The following is a 24,443-nucleotide window of genomic DNA, read 5'->3' on the forward strand; positions in this document are numbered from 1 at the left end:
AATTTATAATTATTAATTTTGCAAAACTTACATAAAGCATTTTCAAAATTCTTTGCAGGATTTGCCCTCTGATGATGAGAGTGAAGCCACTCCTGTTTACCTGTTTTTAGCAGCTGCAGGTCTTGCCGACTTTATTCCTACATTTGCCAAGGAACACATAGACCTGGATGCTCTCATGCTCTTAACTGAGGAGGATCTTGTTAGCATGAAACTACCTCTCGGACCTCGATTTAAAAACTCTGAAGGCAATACATGACTCTTCAACTCTGATGATCCAGGGAAGTTAATGATAAACTCTACAATGAAAATCTTACAGTACATTGACAATTACTTTTGTTAGGTTAGTGTTAGTACTGTAGTTTCTTGATTATTGCGTGTTGTCCAATCACTTCATCGATTATTCATGAACAGGGTAAATTAGTTTTTGACTGCAGTACAGTATTAGTTTAATTATTCTATTACTCTCACACATTTTACAATATAAATCACAAACAAGTTTGTAGTTATATCAATCGTAATTCTTGTGCTACCTATAACTATGACCATGAAGTAAATATGGAGTTGCATGCTTCTTGTTAAATTGTGATTTTAATTGTCAGGTCTTGTGTTTACTGTACTCACAACATTTACTGTATATACTGTATATTGATGGCATTTTATGTTGTAGTAACTGGGTAGACATTTAGCATTATTTAGCTGTAGTCCTTATCTTTAATGATAACGGAATGCTGATCCATGAAGGATCATTAAGTTTTCCTATATTCTGACATGAGGTATGCTCTGTCAGACTGTTGCCATATCAGTTTAGTCATGAAAGAAATTTATTTTAGTGTTGTAACTAATCTTTGTCAATTATCATTGCTTTTTGCACAAACCAAAGTATTTTTTTATGCTGAAATATCTTCAGATAAACATTCATAATACATATTTAACTTGAATCCTCAAAATTAACTCATGGCATGTTCATACAAGGAGCAAAGGCAAATATTACTCAGTATCACACTGCATCTGCATCCATCTGCTTCCCAGTGAAAAGCCGTGCAACACATATCACTTTACTGTAAACCTCAAATTCTTTACGATATTCTGTCTTTAACCACTGAATTATCATTTCAGTGTAATACAAAAAATCTTGAGTTAATGTATCAGGTTCAACTGGTATCAAGCACCTGTGCTTTCTACAGTAAACATTAAGTGTAATTAGTTCCTTGTATTTACTGCTAATTTTAGTTGAAGAAACTTGTATTATTTCCTAAATTATTATAAGTGTTACATGTATTTGAGGGAACAGTTCACAGCATCCTGCTTGTACACTTTACATTTAATCAGTGTTCATTGTATTCTTGAGAATCAGTGATCTTAATAAAAACATGAGTACATCTACCAAAGACAAGTCTAATTGTCGTTTTTCAATCCCTTTGCTAATTCTTTTGCTATTTAGCAAGTGATTTTTGTACGCTTAAGTATCTAATTACAAAAAAATCTTTGTAAAGTTATTTTGTTCGTAAAGTTTCCATGTTCAGTATGTTTTATCAAGCCTACTTATGTGACAATGATAAATTCTTTGCATGTCATCAGCTATAGTTGCTTTGCCTTCTGCCCTTACTTTTCCTCTATTTCTCTTGTCTTTACTTTTCCTTTAGTTCTCTGCCCACATAGCTGTCCAGTTTCTGTGATGTTATACTCTCATTTTCACTTGTTAAGAATAGAGCCTTTGGTTCAGCCCCAAGTCTAGAATGTGGCAGTAGTCTGGTAAAACTAACACAATAATGATAAAAGCAACAGTAACAATGGCAGCAAACATTTAAAATTTGTATACCGTTCTCATCAAGTTTACATCTGATTTTCCCTTACAGGTTTCAGACATGAATTTTCTCTATTGCCTTCTGTCTTATCTGGTCAAGGTTTTCATTTACCGACTGGCTCGTCTCCAAATCTTTTGAGGTCTCTATTCCTTATCAAGAACAAAATTTCCTTTTCAGTACCTATAAGCAGAGACTGAAATTCCACCACTTCTTTACTGTGCTTTCACATCAGCAAATCTCTAGCATCCTGCCTTATAGTTTTGGGTCTGCCAGCTCTTCTGATGCTGAGCCTATCTGACAATATTATTACATACTATTCTCCATGGGGTGGTGTGAAGAACCTGCCATCTGACTCATAATATACTTCTTAAAGCTTCAGCCACAAATACTGACAACTCCTACGAGGAGAGGGAAATCTCCCACATGGCTTGCCATGTTAGGTGACTGGTGTTTCCCATACCTTCTTCCACTCTTAACAGCTCAAAAAACTCCACTTATTCACTTTGAAGTCCCCTTCCAGTGTCGGGTATGACACTCTCTCATTGCCCAAAACCACAGGAGTCACGATTGCAACCCAGTGGGAAGAAGAGTGGGAGGGAAGGGGTGAACGAATGAGGGTGGTCTCCCTACTGGAAGATGCTCTTTTCTTCTGCTTCCTCCTCCTCTTCTTACAAGAGATTCCACTAGCACCTGCCACCCTATTATACTATCAGCAGGTGGCTTCCCTGACAGAAGATACAACAGGAATGAAGGTCAACATTAATGGGTGACGTCCGAGGTCTGTGGCGCGGGTTCAAATCTGCAGCCTCACTGATCAGAGAGGGGCAGACACTTTGCTATCCGTAGACATCCCGGGACATATATGTAATAACGGATAGGTTTGCTTAAAAGCAAATGGTTACAGACTAAATACACACAAAACAAAGCTACCAACACCTTCTAAAAACATAACAAACATCTCACATCGCCCAACTTCCCGCCTCTACCTGCCGCGGGAATAACTTCTGTTGGAATAGAAAGGGAAGGCTGGCTCGTATGATACATGAAACATACGCTACCGGGTCTAAGCTGATGTCAGGCAGGTAGAAGATCGGAGACTTTGCGGCCTACCCTGTAAAGCCAAATCGCGTCCTTCAGTGAGGTATCATACACCCACACAAAATGGGAAAGTACGCGAAAGAAGAAGAAGAAATTTGTTACGCTTAGCCCTACCACAGCCAGAGCAATGGTGAGGCTTAGGCTTTCTCTCCATAACATTGGGTAAACTTGTGTCACACTACGGAACAATGAAAAACAGTTTTGTCGCTAAAGACCACAGTTATGCATAAAACGTAAGAATCTTCATCATTAGGCACCCCATGTGTAAGAAAACAGACTTAACAGCCCTTTTGAATGGACAAGGGCACAAGTACACAGCTACAACACGCACAAAGCTGCACAACCACCCAGGAACATAGCTGGGAAAACAATGGGGAAAGTGAGCTAGCTAAAGTGGGCATCATACCCAGGGCCCATTGCATTATTCTTTTTTCTCAATGGCCAGTCAGTGCATACGTAGTAGGAGGACTCCACATAAGATGGGCAAGATTTGCATTCCCTAAGGAACAAATATTTCTTCATTTCATTGCTCATTTCCTCATCTTTGCAAATTCTATAAATGTTCTTTCCTTTCCATATTCTTTAATTATGTGGTTTACTTATATTGTACAGAATATCTTCCATTTGAAATGACTGAGGATCACAACTGTGTACAACAAAATCTTTACCACAACAGCATGAAGGTATGAGAGCAAGGTAGTGGTATTCATACCCAACTTGTTTTCCTTCTCTGAGGAACCCAATCAATATTGAATAGGCTTTATAATGCAACAGTCTGTACTTTGTGTATATAATTAAAATCTAACCCTGAACTGATATTATTTTAAATAGAGCACTGAGAATGCAGAGCTAAATTTTGCAGAATATAGAAATTAGGCCAAAAGACAAGCACTGGGACCTATGAGGTCATTCAGTGCTGAAACAGAAATAGGATCCTCTTTCCAGCATAACCATTGACAAAATTGAAGATTTTAAGTGAATTTTCAGTGACTTTTTAGTGAATACCCACCAAATCTATTTACTGTACTAGTTTTACTGTCCATTAAAAATTCATATACAGTACTATACACTCTACCAGTGAACGATACACACAACCAAGTTATTAAGACTTACAAAGAAATCCTTGCTTGAACACTCTCCATAAAACCTTCTGCAAGCCTACATTCCTTCCTACCAATTTATTGTACAGTACTACTAGATTAAGCCAGGTGAGACAGGAATTTTGCTGCTGACCTGCAATGTAAATGGATAAATTAAAGCAAACACTAACTTCCAGATAAATGACTACAATGAATATTTTTCAATTAATGTGAAATTCTCAAACTCTTACACTTCTGCTTACTCTTTTTTACATTAAGGACATTACCTCACCTCTGATGGTAACCTAGTTCCTACAAATAAAATATCACACCAAAGGAAATTCTTACTTGTGTATCAAATATGTTTGATAGTACAGCAAAGTATTTCAGAAAGCACTGCAAATACCAATTAGTCATAAAATTCTCAAGCTAATAATCTAGTTCTTGTAATTTTACCTCTTCCTCCAATTGATTTTATATTACCCTAAAAATTTCTTATGACTTGAAAACAACATGAACAATTCCATACATAGAATTGCACAGTATATGATTTTTTCTGCTTTATGTAGAACTAAATCGAGTAGAGTATTCATGGAAGAAACCCTGTAAATAAGCTTGTTCATAATTCAATGGTCCAACTGCTAAGATTTTAAGGATAGTGAAAAATGAAATTTAGAAATAAAGTAAAATATTTATTTGTACCTGAAGTTTTTTCAGTACTGATGTAAGTTTTCAACTAAAAAAAAATGGAGTGTAAACCAGACAATATACTTTTGGTGGTCTGCTCCCAACATCCAAAACACACAAAATGACATACCTGTCCCCAACCAGTCATTCTTGGTATCGTTTGTTACACAACAAAAAAAATCAAATATAACATTCATGGTTATTTACCTGGCATTTGTGTATTCCAAACCTACTATAACTTCTACAGAAGACACAGCTTTCCATTCACTGATACAACCAAATAAATCATAATTTTTCCATAGTTTACAATCTTGCCTATAACAGTATAGCTTATTCTTGATTCCAATCTTTACAAAATGTAGTATACACAACTCCATATATGTACCAAATTTTGCAGATTTTTAAAATACTGAACATCAAAAAATAGCTGTTATCTCACTACATAAATACAATTTTACACCCTTTCTATGATTACCATATAAAATTTCAGTGAGGTAAGGAAGAACTACCTTCAACAAAATCTATCTGTAAATGCTGCGTACAGTTCCTAAAGCATTCAGAAGTGTTACTGGTATTTTGAGACTTCTAGATCTTCACAGTCATCAACTGTATCAGTTGGGAACTCAGAAATTACATTTAAAAATATAACAATTTAAATATGAAAGGTGAGAAAACTAAGAGGACTCTAATTTGCCTCAGTACAAACATCTGAGCTTCAATGAAATCTAAATTTCCAAAACATTGGGTAGCTTCATGGCAATCACTAGGGCATCCTTTTTATAAAATACAACAAACACATTCTTTATCTTGTACTAATTTTTTGTATTACTGTATCATATAATTATTTAGAACAAATAGAACACCAACAGTTGACCAAAATGGTCGTGATATTAAAATGCCATTACATTTAATCTAACTCCTTCTCTAAATCCTCAGAGTTGTCTTACCATGACTTAAAAATATTTCAGATTCAAATGCCTTGATGCAGATACTTGGAATAGCTGGTTTTGATGCTGGAGCCAGATGTAGGTACATTTTAATATGCTGCAATCCAAATTCTCACTGAAAATACGAAGCTGCATTGATGTGACACAAAAACACGTGGTGAGCATGGTGTAAGACCCATCTGCTTCATTCACCAACTTCCACCAAGTACTCTTACCTCTTAATTTTGTGTAAAACATTAAAACTTTATGTCAATATTCAATTGTCACCTGTTCAATCGCTGGAAAACATATCAATTGCTCAATCACTGATAACTGCAGAGGAAGAAAAGACTCTAGTATTTATAGATATATCTCTGTTAACATTATATGAAATAAACAATCAAATATAAACCATCAAAATAAACTTTAAGATAGATTTAAAAAGCTTAGAGAGTTTTTGGAAATTCTGCTATATTAAGAAACAAGGGAAGGAGTATCTAAAGTGAAAAAATAAATAGCTAGTTGGTGTCATAAGAAGTACATTAAAAGTAAATAATTTACATAACAGATTTACAGTAATATAAGCATCTGCAAACAGAATAAATAAAAGGCAATACACAATCAATACTAAAATTCAACCGAGGATAAGTCATCTGTTATACCAGCGTGTCAGCAGCTGGGTCTTCACAATTATTGTCAGCAGCACGCAGTGTAGATGGATGGGGAACACAGACTTGAAAGGCCTGAGCAAGATCAATGAAAACAAACTGCTCAGGTCTGTGGGACATTTGCAAAGTCTACTTGTACACATTACCATGTGTATGAATTAATATATCAGAATTTGCTATACAAAAATGTCTGTTCATCTGTACAAAATTTGGACAGTCAAAGTGGTTCATGATGACCACTTGTAGATCAACGGTGTAAACTACAGGTTTTGCCCCACTACCACACAAAGTTCGGTAATGAAGAGCATAACTGGTGGTTAGTCTCTTAGAGAGCAACTGCAATCCACCAACATTTAGATTCTGAAGAAGAGCATGATGAAAGCCAAAACAAACTCTTTCCACCTCACCTATTCTGATTCTGTCACACCATTCTCCACAACTGTACTTTCTTCTTCCACACCAACCCCAACCTGATCAACTTCACCATCAGTTCTGGTCCGTTTTTGAGGTGGTAGGCCATCAACTTCATTGGTAGCGAAGTCTCCTTCCCCTGTATCTCCCTCTCCATCCCCAATCCCTACACCCACACCCTCGGCCCCTTTCGCCCCTTCATCCATTTCACTCTGAGTCCGTTTGCGTCCATTGGTGAGAGGAGCTGCTGCTGTTGAGGTTTCCGATTCAAAAGCTTCACTATTTATCTGTGACTCATCATGTGTGGCATCCCCATTTGGCTGGGGAGGCACAAGTGGCACTTCTGTCTGTTCCATCTCATTATTTAACTCACTATTGCCTTCTTCAGTCAATATCTGGGAACCAGAGTCATCACCAGGTTGGGAAGTTGAAATCTGAGTAACAGATAACTGAGAATTGAGCAGAGCAATACGCTCCTTCGCCTGCCTTAATTGCTGCTGCAGGTAGTAGATGGTCCCTTGCATGCCCTCAGTGTCTTCATCCATTTCCAACAAAAACTCATCCAATTCTGAAAAAAATTCAAGCAAGCATACAAAAATCAATGTGAATACCACTATGTTAACTACTATTTACATGTTTAGTCATGCTCCATAACGACTACTTCCTTCAACAAAAGATACTCTACGGTCAAACTGTCTTTTTCTAATCCTGAAAATACAATTAATCAAGGGATCATATGTTATAAGAAAACGTAAATAATATACAGTAATGCTGAAAATGAGCATATCTTTTCAACCTACAGAGAACTACCATTTTTATTCTTAATTCTTTGTAACAGAATGTGAAGGGAAGATTGTACTATATATGACGATGTAGTGGAGACATGCTGTTCAGTGGCATGACAAAACAAAAAGTTTGAGCATACAATGAGAGGAGAACGAAAGAAGTGGTACATATGGTAGGGACATGATGTCAGTCAGTGGAAACCTAAGATCCAAAAGAACAGGCATATATTAAAACCTGGATCGGATGGAATTTCAGGGAACCAGCAAGCCATAAATACATCATTGATGAGTCATACTTGTTCTTTATTTTTATCATCACATCACAATTATTATAATTATAAATTAATTCAAAAGCATTTAATCACATTTGAAGACTCTCATAGCATTCACTCTAAGGACCTGTTCTTAAATGAAGGGTAAAACTGGAGAGAGGCCAGTTACAAGCATACAGCAATGCTGATGAGGCTGAAAGGATACTTGCAAATAACCCTTAGGGACACGAATGAGTGTGCAAGGCCTACTATAAATGACAACCTCCTACAGGCATGCCATTTTAAAAATCTACAGCAATTTCACCTATAAACTGAACATTTTGTTTTATAAGAGCTCAATGTTCAATATGAGTCATTTCAATTTTAAAACACTAATCCCCACATTTAATGTTACTACAGATCAGCCAAATCTCATAACTACTCCAGGACTGTAACTCTCTACTCAGTTTTTTTCCTACCATCACTACCCACATTGTCTCATCTATTTTTCCCATAAAATAACAATATCGTATAAATAATGAAAGGAATTTTAAAAACAGGATCAGGAACACTCATGGAACAACTTTCTCACAATAATGAGGATGACTGTCACTGAAACAGTGTCTACGTCACAATGATGAATATTTGAGTAGTCTTGTCACAATACTAAATACACTAAGTACCGTCACCATTTACATTGAGTTGATAGATAGTACTTACATATTAATAAAATTTCCAGCAAACCATCCTTGGAAAAATGTTTTGTGTCCATGCTTTGTTTCAATAACCTAAACATAATCAATATATATGACACACTGGTCCCATTCACCATAGAAGTGAACTCTCACAATTTAGAACTTCATCCAAAATTCAAGTTATTTCAGATATCAAAACTGACATCTTGCCCATGCATGTCCACATCAGTCTTGTTCCACTGCAACTGGTTCATCCATGATTACCCAAATGCGCATCACATCTAGCTTGTCCTCGCTCTGACTGTTGGCCATTTTTATAAAATCAACCTTCCTCCTTGCTCCACATAATAAGCAGATCTTTTGTGTTTACAATTCCAGCAGCCATCACTTGTAATTTTTTTCACTGATGCTATTCATAATCTCAAAATATCAATTCAATGGAAGTCATGAAGCTGTTCTAAGCATAATCCACTGTCTTCATCAATATCTAGACATCCAACAGTCCTCTTCCAAAATAAGACATAGTGTTTACATCAAAAGACTTCAAAAATGAGAGTTCAATGATATTGAAAACAAAATGGAAAATATTTCAAGACATCCAACATGGAAGGTTAGAGGTAGCAAGGAACAATAAGCAAGAAAAAGAAGAAACAACCACCTAAATACTGACAACACAATGCTGATAAGTCATAAGGGTTCTGGTAGGAAGGGTATATTTTCACACCTTGCATATCTGAGCAGATAAAAACCCATACCCATCATTCCACCAAAATTTTGACTGAGCTTTTGTCTGCAATAGTGTACCAAGATTTTGACAGAGCTTTTGTCTGCAATAATGTACTAGTAACTGGATCAATGACAAGAATTGTGAAATATGTATTTAAGAATGTATTATACTGTGTTATTTTACTATTATGAAACAATTTTATTTCTCATGGAGAACAACGAAGGTTACTAAGTAGTTGCAAAGGAAATAATAGACCTGATTTTAAAATACAGCAGCAATTTACTACTGAAACTGTAGTCATTCCACTTAACTTTGAAAAAAAATAATGGAAACCTAATATTACAATAGTTCAGTAAATATCTTTAATGTTACTTGAAGGATGAAAGCATACTGACAACAATTGCTTTCATTACAAAAAAAAAAAAAAAAATTCAATTGAATATCTCACACTTTATCAGTACTTTTAAGTGTCCAAATTGCTTTGTAGTTGTCTAAGGGTGGTCACACTTTAAACTGATAAATATTGCCTCTAAAAAAATTGGTGTAATGTTTAGATGTGAATTAATAAAGCTTATTTTGTCTGCTCAAGTAAAATACTGCTTCCATATCCGAGTTGCAGCTTTTGCAGTTTCCCTTCTCAGCTAGTTGGAACCTATGGCAATTCATTTGACCAACAATCCCACTGTTGCCTGATCACTTTCTCCTACACATTTTTACATGTACTGTACTATTTTGGTCACTCTTCTGTTGAGATCGAAGGAGGACCTCCTCTTCCTTTCTTATAGCCTTTAAGATCCATCAGACAACCTCTTCCTACATTTGCTCTGTGGACATTTGTAATTCTCTCAGAATTATATGGGGCAGTGACTGATTCTTTCCTTCTGCTGTACAGCTTTAGAAGTCTCTTCCTGCTTCTGGTTTTCCTATTACAACATTTCTACTTTTCAAGAAGCAGGTCTATTGCTTTCTCTGTGGTCACACCACAAATTTCTATCTTTTTCTGATTTTACTCAGACCTGGGCTACAAAAGGACATTATGTTGCTCATACCACTGACATTTGCTCTTGAAAAGAAATGCATAAACTTTTCTATGACAATAATCACCAACCTGAAGGATTTTGGTCACAGACAAACACCATCTAATTGTGATCTTGATGAACAAATCATTCACTGTCCTTTATATAAACAATCCTACAGGCATTTTATACTAACCATCCAGGAACAAATGTATTAAATTTGGGCTGTGCAGCTTGATGCTGGGGCCTGAAAGGCCACACTACAGAGTTTTAATTGCTATTACAAAAAAAGGTCTAGAAAGACCAAAACCATCCAAATCATCAAAAATAACAGGAAACTAATGTTCACCAATAAAAGGTAGACTTCAACTTATAGATAACTGGAAGATTCACAAGCCACACTACAATCATTTGTACTGCATTCAAAATAAGAAGGCTGTTTTATGAAGTTCTATGCTAACAATAACAAGAAAAATTTTTAATTAATTTGTACTTTTCATAGCTAACAAACCTACAGTCTTAACATAAGGATAAATCTTCTAGCGCCAGCTGGAAACCAGTAAAAAACATATAAAATTGTAGAACAAGGTATTGGTGGCAACTGGGTTCGGGCAATCAAATGAGAGAGGATGCATCAGCCTCCCTTAACCCGAGAGTGCTGTGACGCATCTGGCGTCTTTCAGCCCAGGGAATCTAATCTTCTTTTGAGACCTGAACTGCCAACTTGTGAATGGTATTTTATGGAGAGCAGTTCAAATCCCATGGAGGAGATTACTTTTAGTATACATTTCCAGATACCAACATACCCAATAAGCTCTGCTTCATAGCATAAGCGATAAATCCATTTTTTTTTTTTTAACTGCACTTACCTGATTGAGATTTCTTAAGCTCTTCACTGAAGTTCCTTTGAAGGGCCAATTCACCTTCCAACTTAGCTAAACGACCAGAGGTTATCATTCTTCCCAATTCTTCATTTTCCTTGATAAGCAAGCGACACTTGGCCATCAGTTGTTTGCCAGTATTGCTGAAAAAAGGAACAAAGTATTTTATTTTTTTAACCATAATTAAGATCTTAAATACAAATTAGTATCCATTAATTTCAGGTTAAGTTCATTAGAAATTTTACAAAAAAATAAATACAAACTTTAACTTTAAGGATTGCAATACACCCTTTGATAGAATATACAAAGACAATTTACTTCTGCTAATACTACCAACCAGAGGAGTCTTATATATTCTATTCAGATTCATCTGTACAAGTACTATGATTTACAGATGGAAGCACAAGCAAAACCTTCGGAGGCCCAAATGTTATATTTTACTAGTATAAATACCTTCTGCTGTTTACTGCATAATTAAGACATGATAAATGCCTCACAATAGAATGAAGATTTCAAGAATAAAAATTCTAAAAAGATACCATGAACTGATAAAATGCTTTTCTTGAATTACTTTAAATCTGTAAAACAAGAAATTCTTAAACTATTTATGAAAACCCTTTATCATTATGATTTCATAGTAATTTCATAAGATCATCACTGAAATTCCTGTGTCATATGCCTGGTCTGGCATTACTAAATGAAAGTTACAAAAAGGGACACACACACACTCATATATAATTATTTTTTCCATTTCACTGAATAAATAGGTGCATTAGAAATTATCAACACTTAAGGAATGTATCAAGATCTGTCCTTTGTTTCTGAGGCAACTCGCCATTCTGATTTAGTGTTAATTCAAATGGATAAAGTTTCATCTTTACACCCATTACATCAGCATTCCATAACTGGTACTTTTTCTATTTATTGTTTACATACATTACTATGGCCTCTAATCAGAGTCTATGCTATACGAATGTTTCCATGTAAGAACCATTTGTTACAAGTATGACTGAAATCGCCAGTGTCCTTGAAAAATGTGGAAATGCAATCTGCCTTAGCTGTGACTAGGAGTGGTAATAAGGAGCAAAAAATGCTAAAGTCAAACATTATAAATGGAAAAAAAAAAAAACTAAAAAAAATAAGCAGACACTTTATCCAGTACCTCTGTACTGTACTAGTTTCCCTTTCTTTATGAATACATAAATGTTTTTCTCAAAAAGGCAGTTACCAAAGGCTGTGAAACTTAATATTTTAGCATTGAGTGTATATGGGATGGAGTCCCTTCTCTTTTCAGGATCTTCATCAATTTCTGTGTTTATATAACTCATCAAAACTGCTTTTTAACAATAAACTTTGTCCTCTAGAAGGAAATGTTACCATTTTTTCCACTTTTAAGTGGGTCCTTTGCTACTTCGAGAAATGGAATACAGTATTTTCACATTTAATACTGCTATTCCGAATGGAGTGTGCATTGAGAGAGAATATGTTGCTTATCCATGTGTATTCTTAGCTAGAAATACAATGAGTGTTGACAATATTTCTCATTAAAGTTATGACTGGAGCACAAGTACATATCTAAAGTATCACAGCCATATTCCTAACAATGCTTGAAGTACAGTAATGTGTAAGTTTTATTTTGTAAAATCTTTCTACTGTCCTGTCTAACTGATGAGCTACAATGACCTATGATATGAGCTAAAATGAGTAAAAATAAACCCCAAGTAGCCATAGCCAACTTTTCCATCAAATGGCTAGTAAGGATTCCTCCTCATCACTTCTTTAATCCTTTCCTGGGAATCCTTCGAGCACAGATTTATTAGAGGTCACTTGCTACCGTGCCTGCTGGATGTGATAAGTAAGTGTACTTCTGTTGTCAAATTCTATTCAAAACTACTTACGATTAAACTTACTAACAGGTTTGTGTAACAGAATCTACCAGCCCAAATGTTTTTAGAGTAAGTGTTCTTGAAATATTTCTCTGGCCATTGTTAAGTAGCTTATCTCTATCTTGCACAAGCTGCTACTCAGGATATGCAAACAGGGATTTAAGAAAAAATTTTCTTTTTTTCTTATACCAAAATCTATATTTTGCTCTTGACCATTACTTTTACATATTGCCACACTGCTCCCACCACAGTGGGCATCCTCAAGCTACTTACACTACATGAAGGGAATTTTTATTTTACCTTTGTTATGCTGACAGAGTGACATGCACATGTGCTAACTTGAAGGGAGTAGCAGGATTTCATTTGTTTATTCAATTTACTGAATACAAGTATAACAAATATTTATCTTATGGCAGAAAGGATGCTCAAACTAAGTTATTTTCATCAGACTGAGCATTCTATGTTTACCTTCTATCAGATTGGAAGCTTCACTGATGCTATTAGGCATTGTCTCCTCTTACCATAAATGTGGTCTAATTTTTGTTTATTTATTTGCTTTATAAAAATCAAGTTTATTAATATAAATTTTGTTTCTAAGCAGACATGATAATATTTTGGGTGTTGAAAACTGCATGAATAAATTGACCGAGCTGCAGGTTTTTTTTTTTTTTTTTGAGTGGATCTGAACTTTTGCAGGACTTCATATTTACTAGTGGTTACATAAAACTTTGTCTACTTATTTTCTGCACTCTCTCTATACCACAAGTTTTATTCTTTATGGTCTCAGTCTTCAACTAATAAGAAAGAAAACATTAAAAAACTCCATGCCCCAACACTGATGTATATTTCTATACATATATGATTTGAACTTGCCATGCAAGGCTTATCAGCCATATATAATTACCCATCCTTGATCAGTCTTTGGCTGAACACTTGGAGCTGTGTGCTTTTGCAATTTTTTAAAAATGTTGGTACACATGCCCTATGTGCTCCTGTAACATTAAGCTTTGTATAAAAAAGGGGGGGTTGTATTTTGTTTACTGTGCTACAGTACTACTGTGGTTACTAGTTTAAGCAAAATTTTAAAATTAACTTTCATAGGGCTGACCTGAAGGTTCAGAAACATTTCCATCAAAGATTTGTTTCCATGAGATTTTTTTAAACTGAAAATTGGACAACGAAATATGTTCAAGTGTTAATCTACATTCCAAATATTGTATACACAATGCCACATTTTATGCTATGGAAATTTAAGTTTCCACTGCATAAAATGTCATTATGTGAACAATTAATCAATTAAAAAGTAGGGATAAAATTTAAGACACTAGCAATACAGTTTCTGAAAAGCATTACGTTACTACAGCAAAAAATACCAACAGAGCACTGTACACTCAGATGGCACTGCAGTTTCCGTAACCTAGCTCCTAGCTATGAAGTGCCATATCAGAATAAATCCCTTTTTTGATGTACTGATAGTTGAAAGAAGTTCACCCTTCATGGTAAAGCTCTGTTAAATAAGCTAATGGCACAAGTCAGTATTGTATTTGATGCCTTTAATCTTCAACCACAGTACAGTAATTCCCTTATAATGTTTGTATACCAGAAGATAAAAGTTTAGATATTATTCTATAATTTTTAGACATTTACATGCGACTGTCTCATTTTTGGTCAATCTTAATTAAAATCAAGCACTGATATCTGTTTATCATTATAAACTACACCACTTAAAATCTTATGAATACTGAATAATATTCCAACAGACTCATGAGGTAGTTTAGCTAGAAAACTAAAATGATATTTCTGGAATACTGGATGACTGGGCAGAAGGGGACAGATGAGGTAAAAAAAGGCACAGGTGGGAAGAGACCAAAGAGAACATATGAAAGTACAGTCTATTGTGAAGTGGTAAGCATGCTACAACTGATACCCTCCTTTGCTGCCTCCTTTTCTACACACACATTTAATCAGACATCCAACTCGAATTTTTCAAAACCTTATGGAACTTGACCAAAAAATTTATTCTAAAACATAGGACAGTTGAAAGATGATGGACAGCTAAGCGAGTCAAAATCATGGGGAATAGGCACAAGAATAAAAGAGGTTGGGTAAACAAGGAATGCTACAGAGAATCATTAGTAGTGTCCATGTCTACTCCCATACTGTATAGGACATAGTGGGTGTTTATCTCCTGCTGGGAGTAATAATATCTGGGTTTAAGCAGAAATATTGAGTATGAAAGCATTCATAGAAGTACAAATCTTCTTTAGCTTATTTTCCATAAATAAAATGGCAACTATGTCTCTTACATAAATGCAAAAGTAGGTGACATGGAGATGGATGATATAGTAGGTAAACTTAAAAAGTGCCTGGAGTAAATGAAAATTGAGCCCCTTAGTCACGCCATTTTCTACAATATTTAATGTTTTAAAATAACAAAGCTTAATTTTCCTATAAACCCATTACATATACTGAAGCTCATTTTGTTAGCCAAACAAGTCCCACAGACCTCCGGCTTTTGTAAAAGAAAAAAAATCAAGCAAATCAGTGGTTTTGTACAAAAGCACAAGTACTCTCACGTCCTCAGTGCCTAACTGTTTCACTTCTTGTGTAATCTTAGCTGTAGGAATCTTGAGGAGCATTGCCACAAGTAAAGGGTTTGCAGGAAAAAAATTAAATTTAGTTTTTATATATTAATTTTAGTTCATCCAAACTCAGTGCTTATAATGTAAGCTGAATTGCAACTGGGAAGGAGGAAAAGGAGCTGAAGTAACCCAAGATTGGAAAAATGTCACCTGTAGGATCAATTACAACTTCTGGTCAGCTGAGAGTGTCTATCTACACTGAACCTCCCTAAAATGAACCTCAGTAACAACTGGACTTCATGGTAAAATCCTGATATAAAGATGTTGACTGCTAGTCACGACAGCCTCTGATCTTGGTCCTCCCTGATTTCTTAGGTATGCTATGATGGTAGCATTGTGCATGAAGATACCCTAAGACTTGCTTCTCACTTGGCTAGTTCAAGCTTGGATACTCAGGAACACCATTTTCAACTTTTGAAGTTGATGAGTGGCTCACCCCTGATTGGACACATCTGAAATTAGTAGAATCTCTAGTGGAAGAACAAAAAGGACACCTCATAAGAGGTTTTAAATATTCAGCCACCAATGTAGATCTCGGATGTTTTCTGTGAGAGGGACTCAAAAGCTGTCAAGGTGTTGCTGAATTTCATGACATGTTCAGCTGTAACTGGAGGGAGATGTTCAACTGTAACTGGAGGTTAAGTTTCCTGCACCAACTGTAGTGAAATATGGTCCCCATTAAGGCATTGCTACGTCTTTGTGAGCTGACCTAGCTTCAAAGTAACTTTTACATAAATTGAAACAAACAGTGAATTCTGTCCTCCACTGAATGAATCAGGGCCTCCAAATTGTCCAATTCCATTACCAGTATGTTATCCTTGCAGATGGTTCCATATTGGAATTAGTCAGGACTGAAGGTCCTCTGAAGATGATGCCACTACCAGCTGTGTCAGGTAACTGCATCTGATCCCAATCACATGGGTCTGCAGCGTAACTAGAAACGAACCAAAAGTATTAGTAAAGCAGCCCAATTTGAAACATCTCCCTTCAAAGAGAAAATGGAGAAATTTCTTGGATACCATTTCCAACCTGAAAGGGGTCTGCTGACAAATGTCTAAAGGCTGAGGTAACAGATGATGCCACTTCTCCCGTACTTTGGAACTAGCAAACAGGCAATTCAAAACAGTACAAAGGTCAAAGGACACCACCTCCATATTTCCGTCTATCGTTGACCTGACCTCAATGTTCACAGCTGTAAACCAGCAAATTCCTGATGTAAGTCCAAAATCAATGGAAGCAAGAAATGTGTGTGTGAGGCTTGTCTCCAGAACAGGAATTGATAACCTCTTCTCACTGCTTCAATAACCTATGGGTTCGCTCCAACCTCCATTATTTCAGGAAAAACTTCACCTCATCTCTGGTAATCCTCAGCTGGAATGACTGCTTCTACTGTACTAGCTGAAAGGGGAGCTGCTTAACTCTATGGGTGGACATTGGTGGAATGGTAGTCAATGAACCAGCCAGAGCCTGGTGAGTGTTTTGTTCTTACTGACCCCTATGATAGCCATATTAGTTGACAGGACTAGGACTCCTACCAGGAGTCCTAGTCCTGTCAACTAATATGGTTAGTGCTGGTGTCTGATTTATGTGGAGTAAGGGGTGTGTGTACCGAGTCATTATCTGATAAGTGGCTGGAGAATAAGTGAGTCACGGGTGTGACTCAATGCTTTGCAATCAGGCCAAGGACCTCTGGAACTTAGAAGTTCGACAGCAGGGCACATTTACTACATATTAAGTGCTGCTGTTCAGCGAATCTAGTTGCTCTCAGCAGATAAAGGGGATCAGGGATAAATTGTGAATGTGAAAAATCTCTGTTGAAATACAAATTATGAAAAAGCAACAAACAAGAGACCATCCGTTGATGGTCCAAATCTTAACTACTACTATTAGGAAACAAACCTACCAGCATGAACCACTCTCTCCAAGAGATAAATCTCTGAAAAAAGCAGACATCTACACTGGAGAGCAGTATTCCAGTAAAGGAGATACAAATGACCTAAAGCAGGTTGCACTGATTTTATCACTGTTATGAATATATCAGGCCTTACGAACAATACCTAACTTATGTGCGGCATTTGCTGAAACTTTCATTAGACGCTTCTCAAACGTTACACCTATTCACCTATTCAGACTTATTCAGCAAAGCTCCATCCACCTGAAGGGGAGGATGGGGTGGGAAATCTGTACGAGATCTGCTACTCAATAGTTTTTTAATTTTACTGGAGTTCAGCCTCATACCCCACCAACTACACCATTCCCTGATCCAGTCCATGTCCCAATTGAGGCTGAGGGCAACTTCATTTCTCATATGTGGAGACTTGACTACACCCACAAGTGTTTCATCATCGGCACACTAAACAATATTGTTTTCCAGGCCAACAACCATATCACTTGTGTACACTAAAAATAAAAGTGCACCAAGAACACTACCCTGTGGCACTCCAGACACAATAGGTCTTGGTTCACTAAAGCTTCCGTCCACAGCAACTCGCTGCTGCCTACCTGGAAGGAAATCTTGAAGTATCTTAAAATATATACACCCACTCCAAGATTCTGAAGTTCATAAATAAATGCTCTGTGATTTACTAAATCGAAAGCAGCACTAAAATCTATTTGAATTACTCTGCACTCAAAACCCTTATCAAGGTAAAGAAAAGCGAGGGGAGCAAGGCACTACCACTGCTCGGTGCTGTGCATGTCTGACTAGGTAGCCTCTTAAAAGTGAAACCCTCCAAAAGCAACAAATGCCTGTAATACACAGATGCCTTCCTCAGGAACTAGAAAGGGAAGCAGCACAGTGCTGCTAACCACAAAGTGAAGAATCTTTTTAATGTGTTTCTGGAACACGGAAAACTAGTTCTACTCAAACTGGACTCGATATCCCTCTGAGCAAGCAAAGGGCAGGGCAAGAGGAGAAAAGCAAGCTAAAGCAGCAGAGGCACTTGTTAAATAAAGTAACAAGCCAAGAAGGAGAGAGTATCAGGAAGAGTCACTAAACCATTCTCAGAAAAGAGATGATCATTTATTATAGCTTACACAGCAATCAGGTGAGTTCCTGTAAGGACTCCACAATGGGTGAGGATCCCTATTAATTTTGGATGTATATGAACCACGCTATTTACCTGGCAGGCCAAATACCTTCACCAATGCCTCATGACAGATATACAGATACCATGTGGATGACAAAATAATAACAGTGTGGTGCATAATAAACAAGTCAGATAACCATGGTGCTTAATAATCTGAACACTTAATGCTAGATACTTTCCATGTAACCTATTATTTTTTTTTATAAGAGAAACATATACATCTACTACAAGAATAAACAATGAACAAAACTGGAAAATAGAAAAAACAGGACAAAACTTAAAAGAGTTGTCCTCCTCCGACACAAATGATTTTGCTGAAAATCTTATGATCTGATAACAAAATGATTAATGAAATGGAATATTAAACAATAAAATGGTCTATGAGCTGTGAACCAACATGCACACAAACCCAAACAAACGACCTATGGCATCTAGCCACACTTCACTATAAGTACTGGGTTTAGATGAAACACACACCGTTTTCAAAAGAACTTTCATCAGTAAAGGCTGGAAAGAGGAAATCGTCAGCTAAGGTTGCTGAATAACTCCTATGTAACAGTCAAATTATCTGGCTGGTAAGAATCCTAGATAGCAGAAAATTATCTGGCTAGTAAGAATCCTAGATAGCAGAAAATTATCTGGCTGGTAAGAATCTAGATAGCAGAAAATTATCTGGCTAGTAAGAATCTAGATAGCAGAGAATTATCTGGCTGGTAGAATCAGATAGCAGAAAATTATCTGGCTAGTAAGAATCCTAGATAGCAGAAAATTATCTGGCTAGTAAGAATCCTAGATAGCAGAAAATTATCTGGCTAGTAAGAATCCTAGATAGCAGAAAATTATCTGGCTGGTAAGAATCCTAGATAGCAGAAAACTTGTTACAACTTTAAACCTAACCAGGTTTTAAGTTTCTTTAATAAAAAAAAAATTGCTACATCAATAATGTAAAAAGAACAAAAAACGCATCACTCAACATACAATAACTATCATCAGTTAGAGAATTTCCTTTTATAACCATACCAAATCAAATATTTAATTCATAATAAATAGGCTAGTTTACATGTTTTTCTAATTAATTTTTATACTGCATACACTGATGTACATACAGTAAAAAAAAAAAAAAATAAAGTAAAGAAGAAGGGGACAGGTTAATCCCTACAGAGAGAAACACAATAGCAATCTTCTTAAAAAAAAAAAAATTTCAATACTAGGACGAGAAAATGTATATCACAATTTAATTTTGGTACAAAGACTTACTTATATAGCTTTATTTATTAACAATAAAACACTCTGTAATTTAACTGTTAATGTAAATTAGTACATGTGTTTTATGGATACTATGAATGCACATGCATACTAATACAGTAGTCCCCTAGCTCATGGCTGTCAGCTTTGAGGGTAAGAACACTGGAGAGGGAGGAGGGGAAATTTCTATATCATTATAGTAAAATGAAAAACTGATTTTGTTTTTCAAAAATAAGGAACCGATGTAGAGATGTAGTACCAACATGCTACAATAAAAAGACATGGCACTTCCAAAATTTGATTCAAGTCTTGTGGAATCTTTGGCCCTTTTACATAACTGATGTTCTTCATAACTGAGGAGGTTTGGTTGTTATTAAGTAGTTTAGCAAGACTACTGAGAAGGTTTGGACACGTGTTGAAATAGGATGGGAAACAGTTGATGAAGTACTGCAGATATGGAAGTTCCATGATGAAAACCTATAAGAACCAGGAAATAATGAAGGAAAGAAAAATGAAAGCCTAGTTTAGAACAGAGAAGAATGTAGAAAATCACAAATTTTAAAAATATGTATTTTCCCTAGGTCTACATAACCACTGCCTTTTATGTAGGAATATTTCTAAGTGAGAGCTAGAATGGGTTATTGAAACTTGATAACGTGGTAGTTAACTTTCCTTCAGCACCAGGGACTAATCAGGTTGGCTGAAGTGGGATTGTGATAAAAGGCTTTGGTTTGAATAGCAAAGAAAAGTTAACAATTTAAACATTTGTGATTTGTTTCAGCAGGAATACAAATCATTGCCTTTTATGCAAGAGACTAACTCCTTGTATGGGAGGATAGTCTCTTAATGGACTGGTAAGTTGACTTTCAACCTGGACATACCAAGCTCCTGGTCACGATCATGAGCAGAGGAGCAATGACTCAAGTAACCTCCTGTACAATCCAGCTCGGCGGTCCATGGCACGTCTGCAGTCAATCAAACAAAAATTTGGAGGACCAAGTGCTGCCCTAAAATTAGTAAAGCACGGGTTGGAAGGAGGCAAGTATCTGGGACAATCATAAACTGTTGGGTTCAGGTAATAGCTCACACGCAAGAGATGTCTCTCACCCCCAATTGTTGTTAACAAATTTGAAGGAGACCAAATAGGCCTCCCAGCCCTCGGCCAGAAATTGATGGTGTTTACTAGTCTGCTCTAAACTCGCAAAACAGAACAAGAAAATCCCCAAGCTCTCTTATGGGTAGATGAGATACAAGCGGCAGTAACTCATTGATCATAGCCAAAAGCCTAAGGCTAGCAGAACAAGACTTGAAGGTTAGAACTCGATTTGAAGCATCCCCAAATGGTTCTTCTGTGGCCGAGTCAAGCAGCTTGAGAGTCGCATCCCACTTCATAGGCCAAAGCTAACAAGGTGGGCATGACTGTTCAAAGCTCATCAAGCATGGACAACTTTACTGAGGAAAAGCAGCACATGCCCTTCAGTCAGAAGACCTGGCTTAAGGAAAAGCAACAGGCTTCACCAAAGGGGCCGAGAAGAACTTGTCTTAACAAAGGTGGGGAGTCAGTCCTAAATTTCTTGCAGAGTACAGAAATGCCTCCAGTTCTGTAATTTTGAATTTCAGCATTTCTGACTTCAAGGCAGTTTTTCTTATGAATCACAAGGAAAAATAAAAACTGACTTCCATCGGTCAGCAGCAGTAGATGTTAAAGAGCCATACAAGCAAAGAAAACAATGAAATAAAGGCAAATCATCATATCACGTAAACACAAATGTTAAAATAAATAAAGTAACGTACAGTAATGTATTCTCCAGTACAAAATCGTTAAAAGCTTAAAAGTAATGTTCAGCTACACAATATACAGTACAGTACTATAAAACTGAATGTACGTAATTCCAGCACTCAGCCATCATTAATAGAAAAGTACTTAATCACATAAAAAAAATTAAGATTCATTCAATTCACGTGTACAGTGTGGAGTGTATACACAAAATAAAACATTTACAAGCTACAAAATATAAAAAATACTGTCGCAGAATATGACGTTTACCTGTAATAGTTCCAGTGCTCGCCCATGTGGCAATCGTAATTCTTTGCAGTGAATTCAAATGTACTTGCGTGCATGTCAAATGCAGTGTCTTGTTTTCTTTTACATTTTTTCATTAATAATGATCTATAAATTTATTAAAAAGACTGTAAAATGTTTAAATAACATTAAACTATATTTACTGTACATGTATTAGCACTGTTATGGGATTGCTTATCAGATTGCTTATCAGGGTTTACATGGTGTCTACATTTTAAAAAGGGTTGATTTAACTTTTCACATGGCTTGGAATAAATTAATGTGGAGAGTGAGGTATTACTGTAGCTCTAACCGGAGAGAGACCCCACTGATGACATCAGATGGGGAAGATGGTCCACCTTAAGGTACCAGGTAGTTGTGGTTACCTAAGCATGACACTAGCAAAGAAGAGTGGGCCAAAGGGGATCTCAGCAGGTCTTGACCAAAAGAGCTAGCAGATCAGGATACCACTCAGCATAGGGTCAACTACGAACTACCAGGGTTATCTGAGACCGAGAATAACAAAACTAGGTTCATCACTGGGCAAATTGGGCTGATGGAAGGAAAGACAAAAATGTCCAGATGTCCCAGGGGCTGCTGGAAGGTGTTTTCCAAAGCAGCAAGCGGTCTGTCCCTGGAACAGACGAGCAGAATACCAGAACCTATCAAAATGTAATGAAAATTACCTGACACCCTGCTAACAAAAGAAAATCAGTACTTACAAACACACAATGGTACCAAAAGATCTTGCCAGCACCACCAAGATGATCTTTTAGCATTGTGATGCATGTCAAGTAATCCATGTATTAAAAGATAAAGCAGAATGATAAGACTAAAAATATGAAGAGAGAATATATGAAATAGAGGAGAATAAGGTAATCCCTCCAAATTGAAAACAGTCAAGAGAATGACGTGCACAAACTGGTGCCGAAACAATGAAATGTGAAGCTGAGGTGACAGACCATAAACTACAGGTCTGAGATGCTCAAGTAGTATCTACTGAACACCACTATCTTCTTTTTCTTTTGGAGAATTTTCCCGAGAGCATTCTGTGACATGAAATGCACAATTAAGTAACGGTTTATTGTGACACATTTATCATTTCAATGTAGTCCGAGACCATGGAGTCACACTGCTGGGGATTAAGGATCACCAGAGGTTTTGTTCTTGAATGAGCAGCAAAAGTTAAAACAACACATTATTGAAGTTGGGAAACTATTTGAGAGAGAGAGAGAGAGAGAGAGAGAGAGAGAGAGAGAGAGAGAGAGAGAGAGAGAGAGAGAGAAAGAGAGAGAGAGAGAGAGAGAGAGAGAGAGAGAGAGAGAGAGAGAGAGAGAGAGAGAGAGAGAGAGAGAGAGAGAGAGAGAGAGAGAGAGAGAGAGAGAATTCTATCAGACACTGTAAAGTTAAAATCCCCTTTTGATATTCCTCAGTACAAAAATATAAACCTATCAGTCCCAACTTTCTGAATACAATGAATGATAAAACTCATGAGTTAGATAAACATCAAAAACAGAAAACATTAATAAACTTACCTTTCATATCTGGCTACCACTTGCTGAGTACTGGGTGATTAAAAATACTAACCTAAAAGAAAGTACAATATCTGTACATTGAAAGGTTTCAATAACCCGTTTTCACTTGACCGTAACAAACAAACAGATTATAACATACAGTTATAGATGATACGTCCTGCTCATCATAAAACATCTCGAAAGAGAAACTATGCACTCTGGACTGCTTAACGGGAACTTAAAAATCTGACACTTAGTATCTGAGCTTATCTTATAAAACAAAAAGTTTTCTTGGGAACTACTGTCTTGAAACTACTGTACACTAATATGCATTTACAGACAAGACGATTATAATATGTCTATGTGTGCACAAACAATCACACATACTTCACCAGACATATGCATATCATAACCTCTGAGAGGCCACCAGTACATCAATGATGAAATCTTTCTAAGCATTCAACCTTTCATTTGGAAAAAGCATGTGTCACTGATGTAAAAGTAGCTCTCTAGCAAAACAAAAGACAAAAGTGAAAAGTAAAAAGAATTTGTTTCAAGTAAATTAAACACTGTAAACATCAATTTGTCATGCTTTAAGGAGAATATAAACTTGTGGCCCACATATAGACCCAAATAATATAATTATGACAGAAATAGAAAACCCCATGAGCCAATGGAATAGACTTGCAGTTTGTGAAAAAGGTTATACTGAAAGTTTTCAGAGATATCTGTCACATTTTTACCAAAAATTCCAGAGGCATTTATCATGTTTTTAAGTCCGAAACTATACAGATTATCAAATGAGTAAGTTCCTGTCCATTTTTGCTGTCTTCTTTTCACTTACTACTTACTGTAACTCTTCCCATCCCATTACACATCAGGCCAAGTTCAGGATAAAACTGAAGTTGAAGGAACTACATGTATACTTTGCTTTTATTAAAATAAGATAAAATAAAAGACTGTTTCATTCTTTCAT

At 36.3% G+C, this 24,443-nt stretch overlaps 2 protein-coding genes across 4 annotated transcripts in view; one reads left to right on the forward strand and one right to left on the reverse strand.

The window, feature by feature from the left end:
* Positions 1-1,399, forward strand: part of Sans (SAM_USH1G_HARP domain-containing protein Sans) — a 62,718-nt gene extending 61,319 nt beyond the window's left edge. Inside the window, exon 9 of the mRNA XM_067114959.1 lies at positions 59-1,399. Coding sequence (XP_066971060.1) covers positions 59-256 — 198 coding nt within the window. The 3' untranslated portion in view covers positions 257-1,399. The remainder of the gene's footprint in view (positions 1-58) is intronic.
* A 3,254-nt stretch (positions 1,400-4,653) lies between these two features.
* Positions 4,654-24,443, reverse strand: part of LOC136845124 (pre-mRNA-splicing regulator WTAP-like) — a 39,786-nt gene continuing 19,996 nt past the window's right edge. For all 3 annotated transcript variants that reach the window (XM_067114984.1, XM_067114973.1, XM_067114995.1), the window contains exons 5-6: positions 11,018-11,172; positions 4,654-7,242 (exon numbers count right to left, since the gene is read on the reverse strand). In XM_067114984.1, coding sequence (XP_066971085.1) covers positions 6,671-7,242; positions 11,018-11,172 — 727 coding nt within the window. In that variant the 3' untranslated portion in view covers positions 4,654-6,670. The remainder of the gene's footprint in view (positions 7,243-11,017; positions 11,173-24,443) is intronic.

The sequence above is a fragment of the Macrobrachium rosenbergii genome, chromosome 2 (assembly GCF_040412425.1).
Source record: "Macrobrachium rosenbergii isolate ZJJX-2024 chromosome 2, ASM4041242v1, whole genome shotgun sequence".
Taxonomy (NCBI): Eukaryota; Metazoa; Arthropoda; class Malacostraca; order Decapoda; family Palaemonidae; genus Macrobrachium; species Macrobrachium rosenbergii.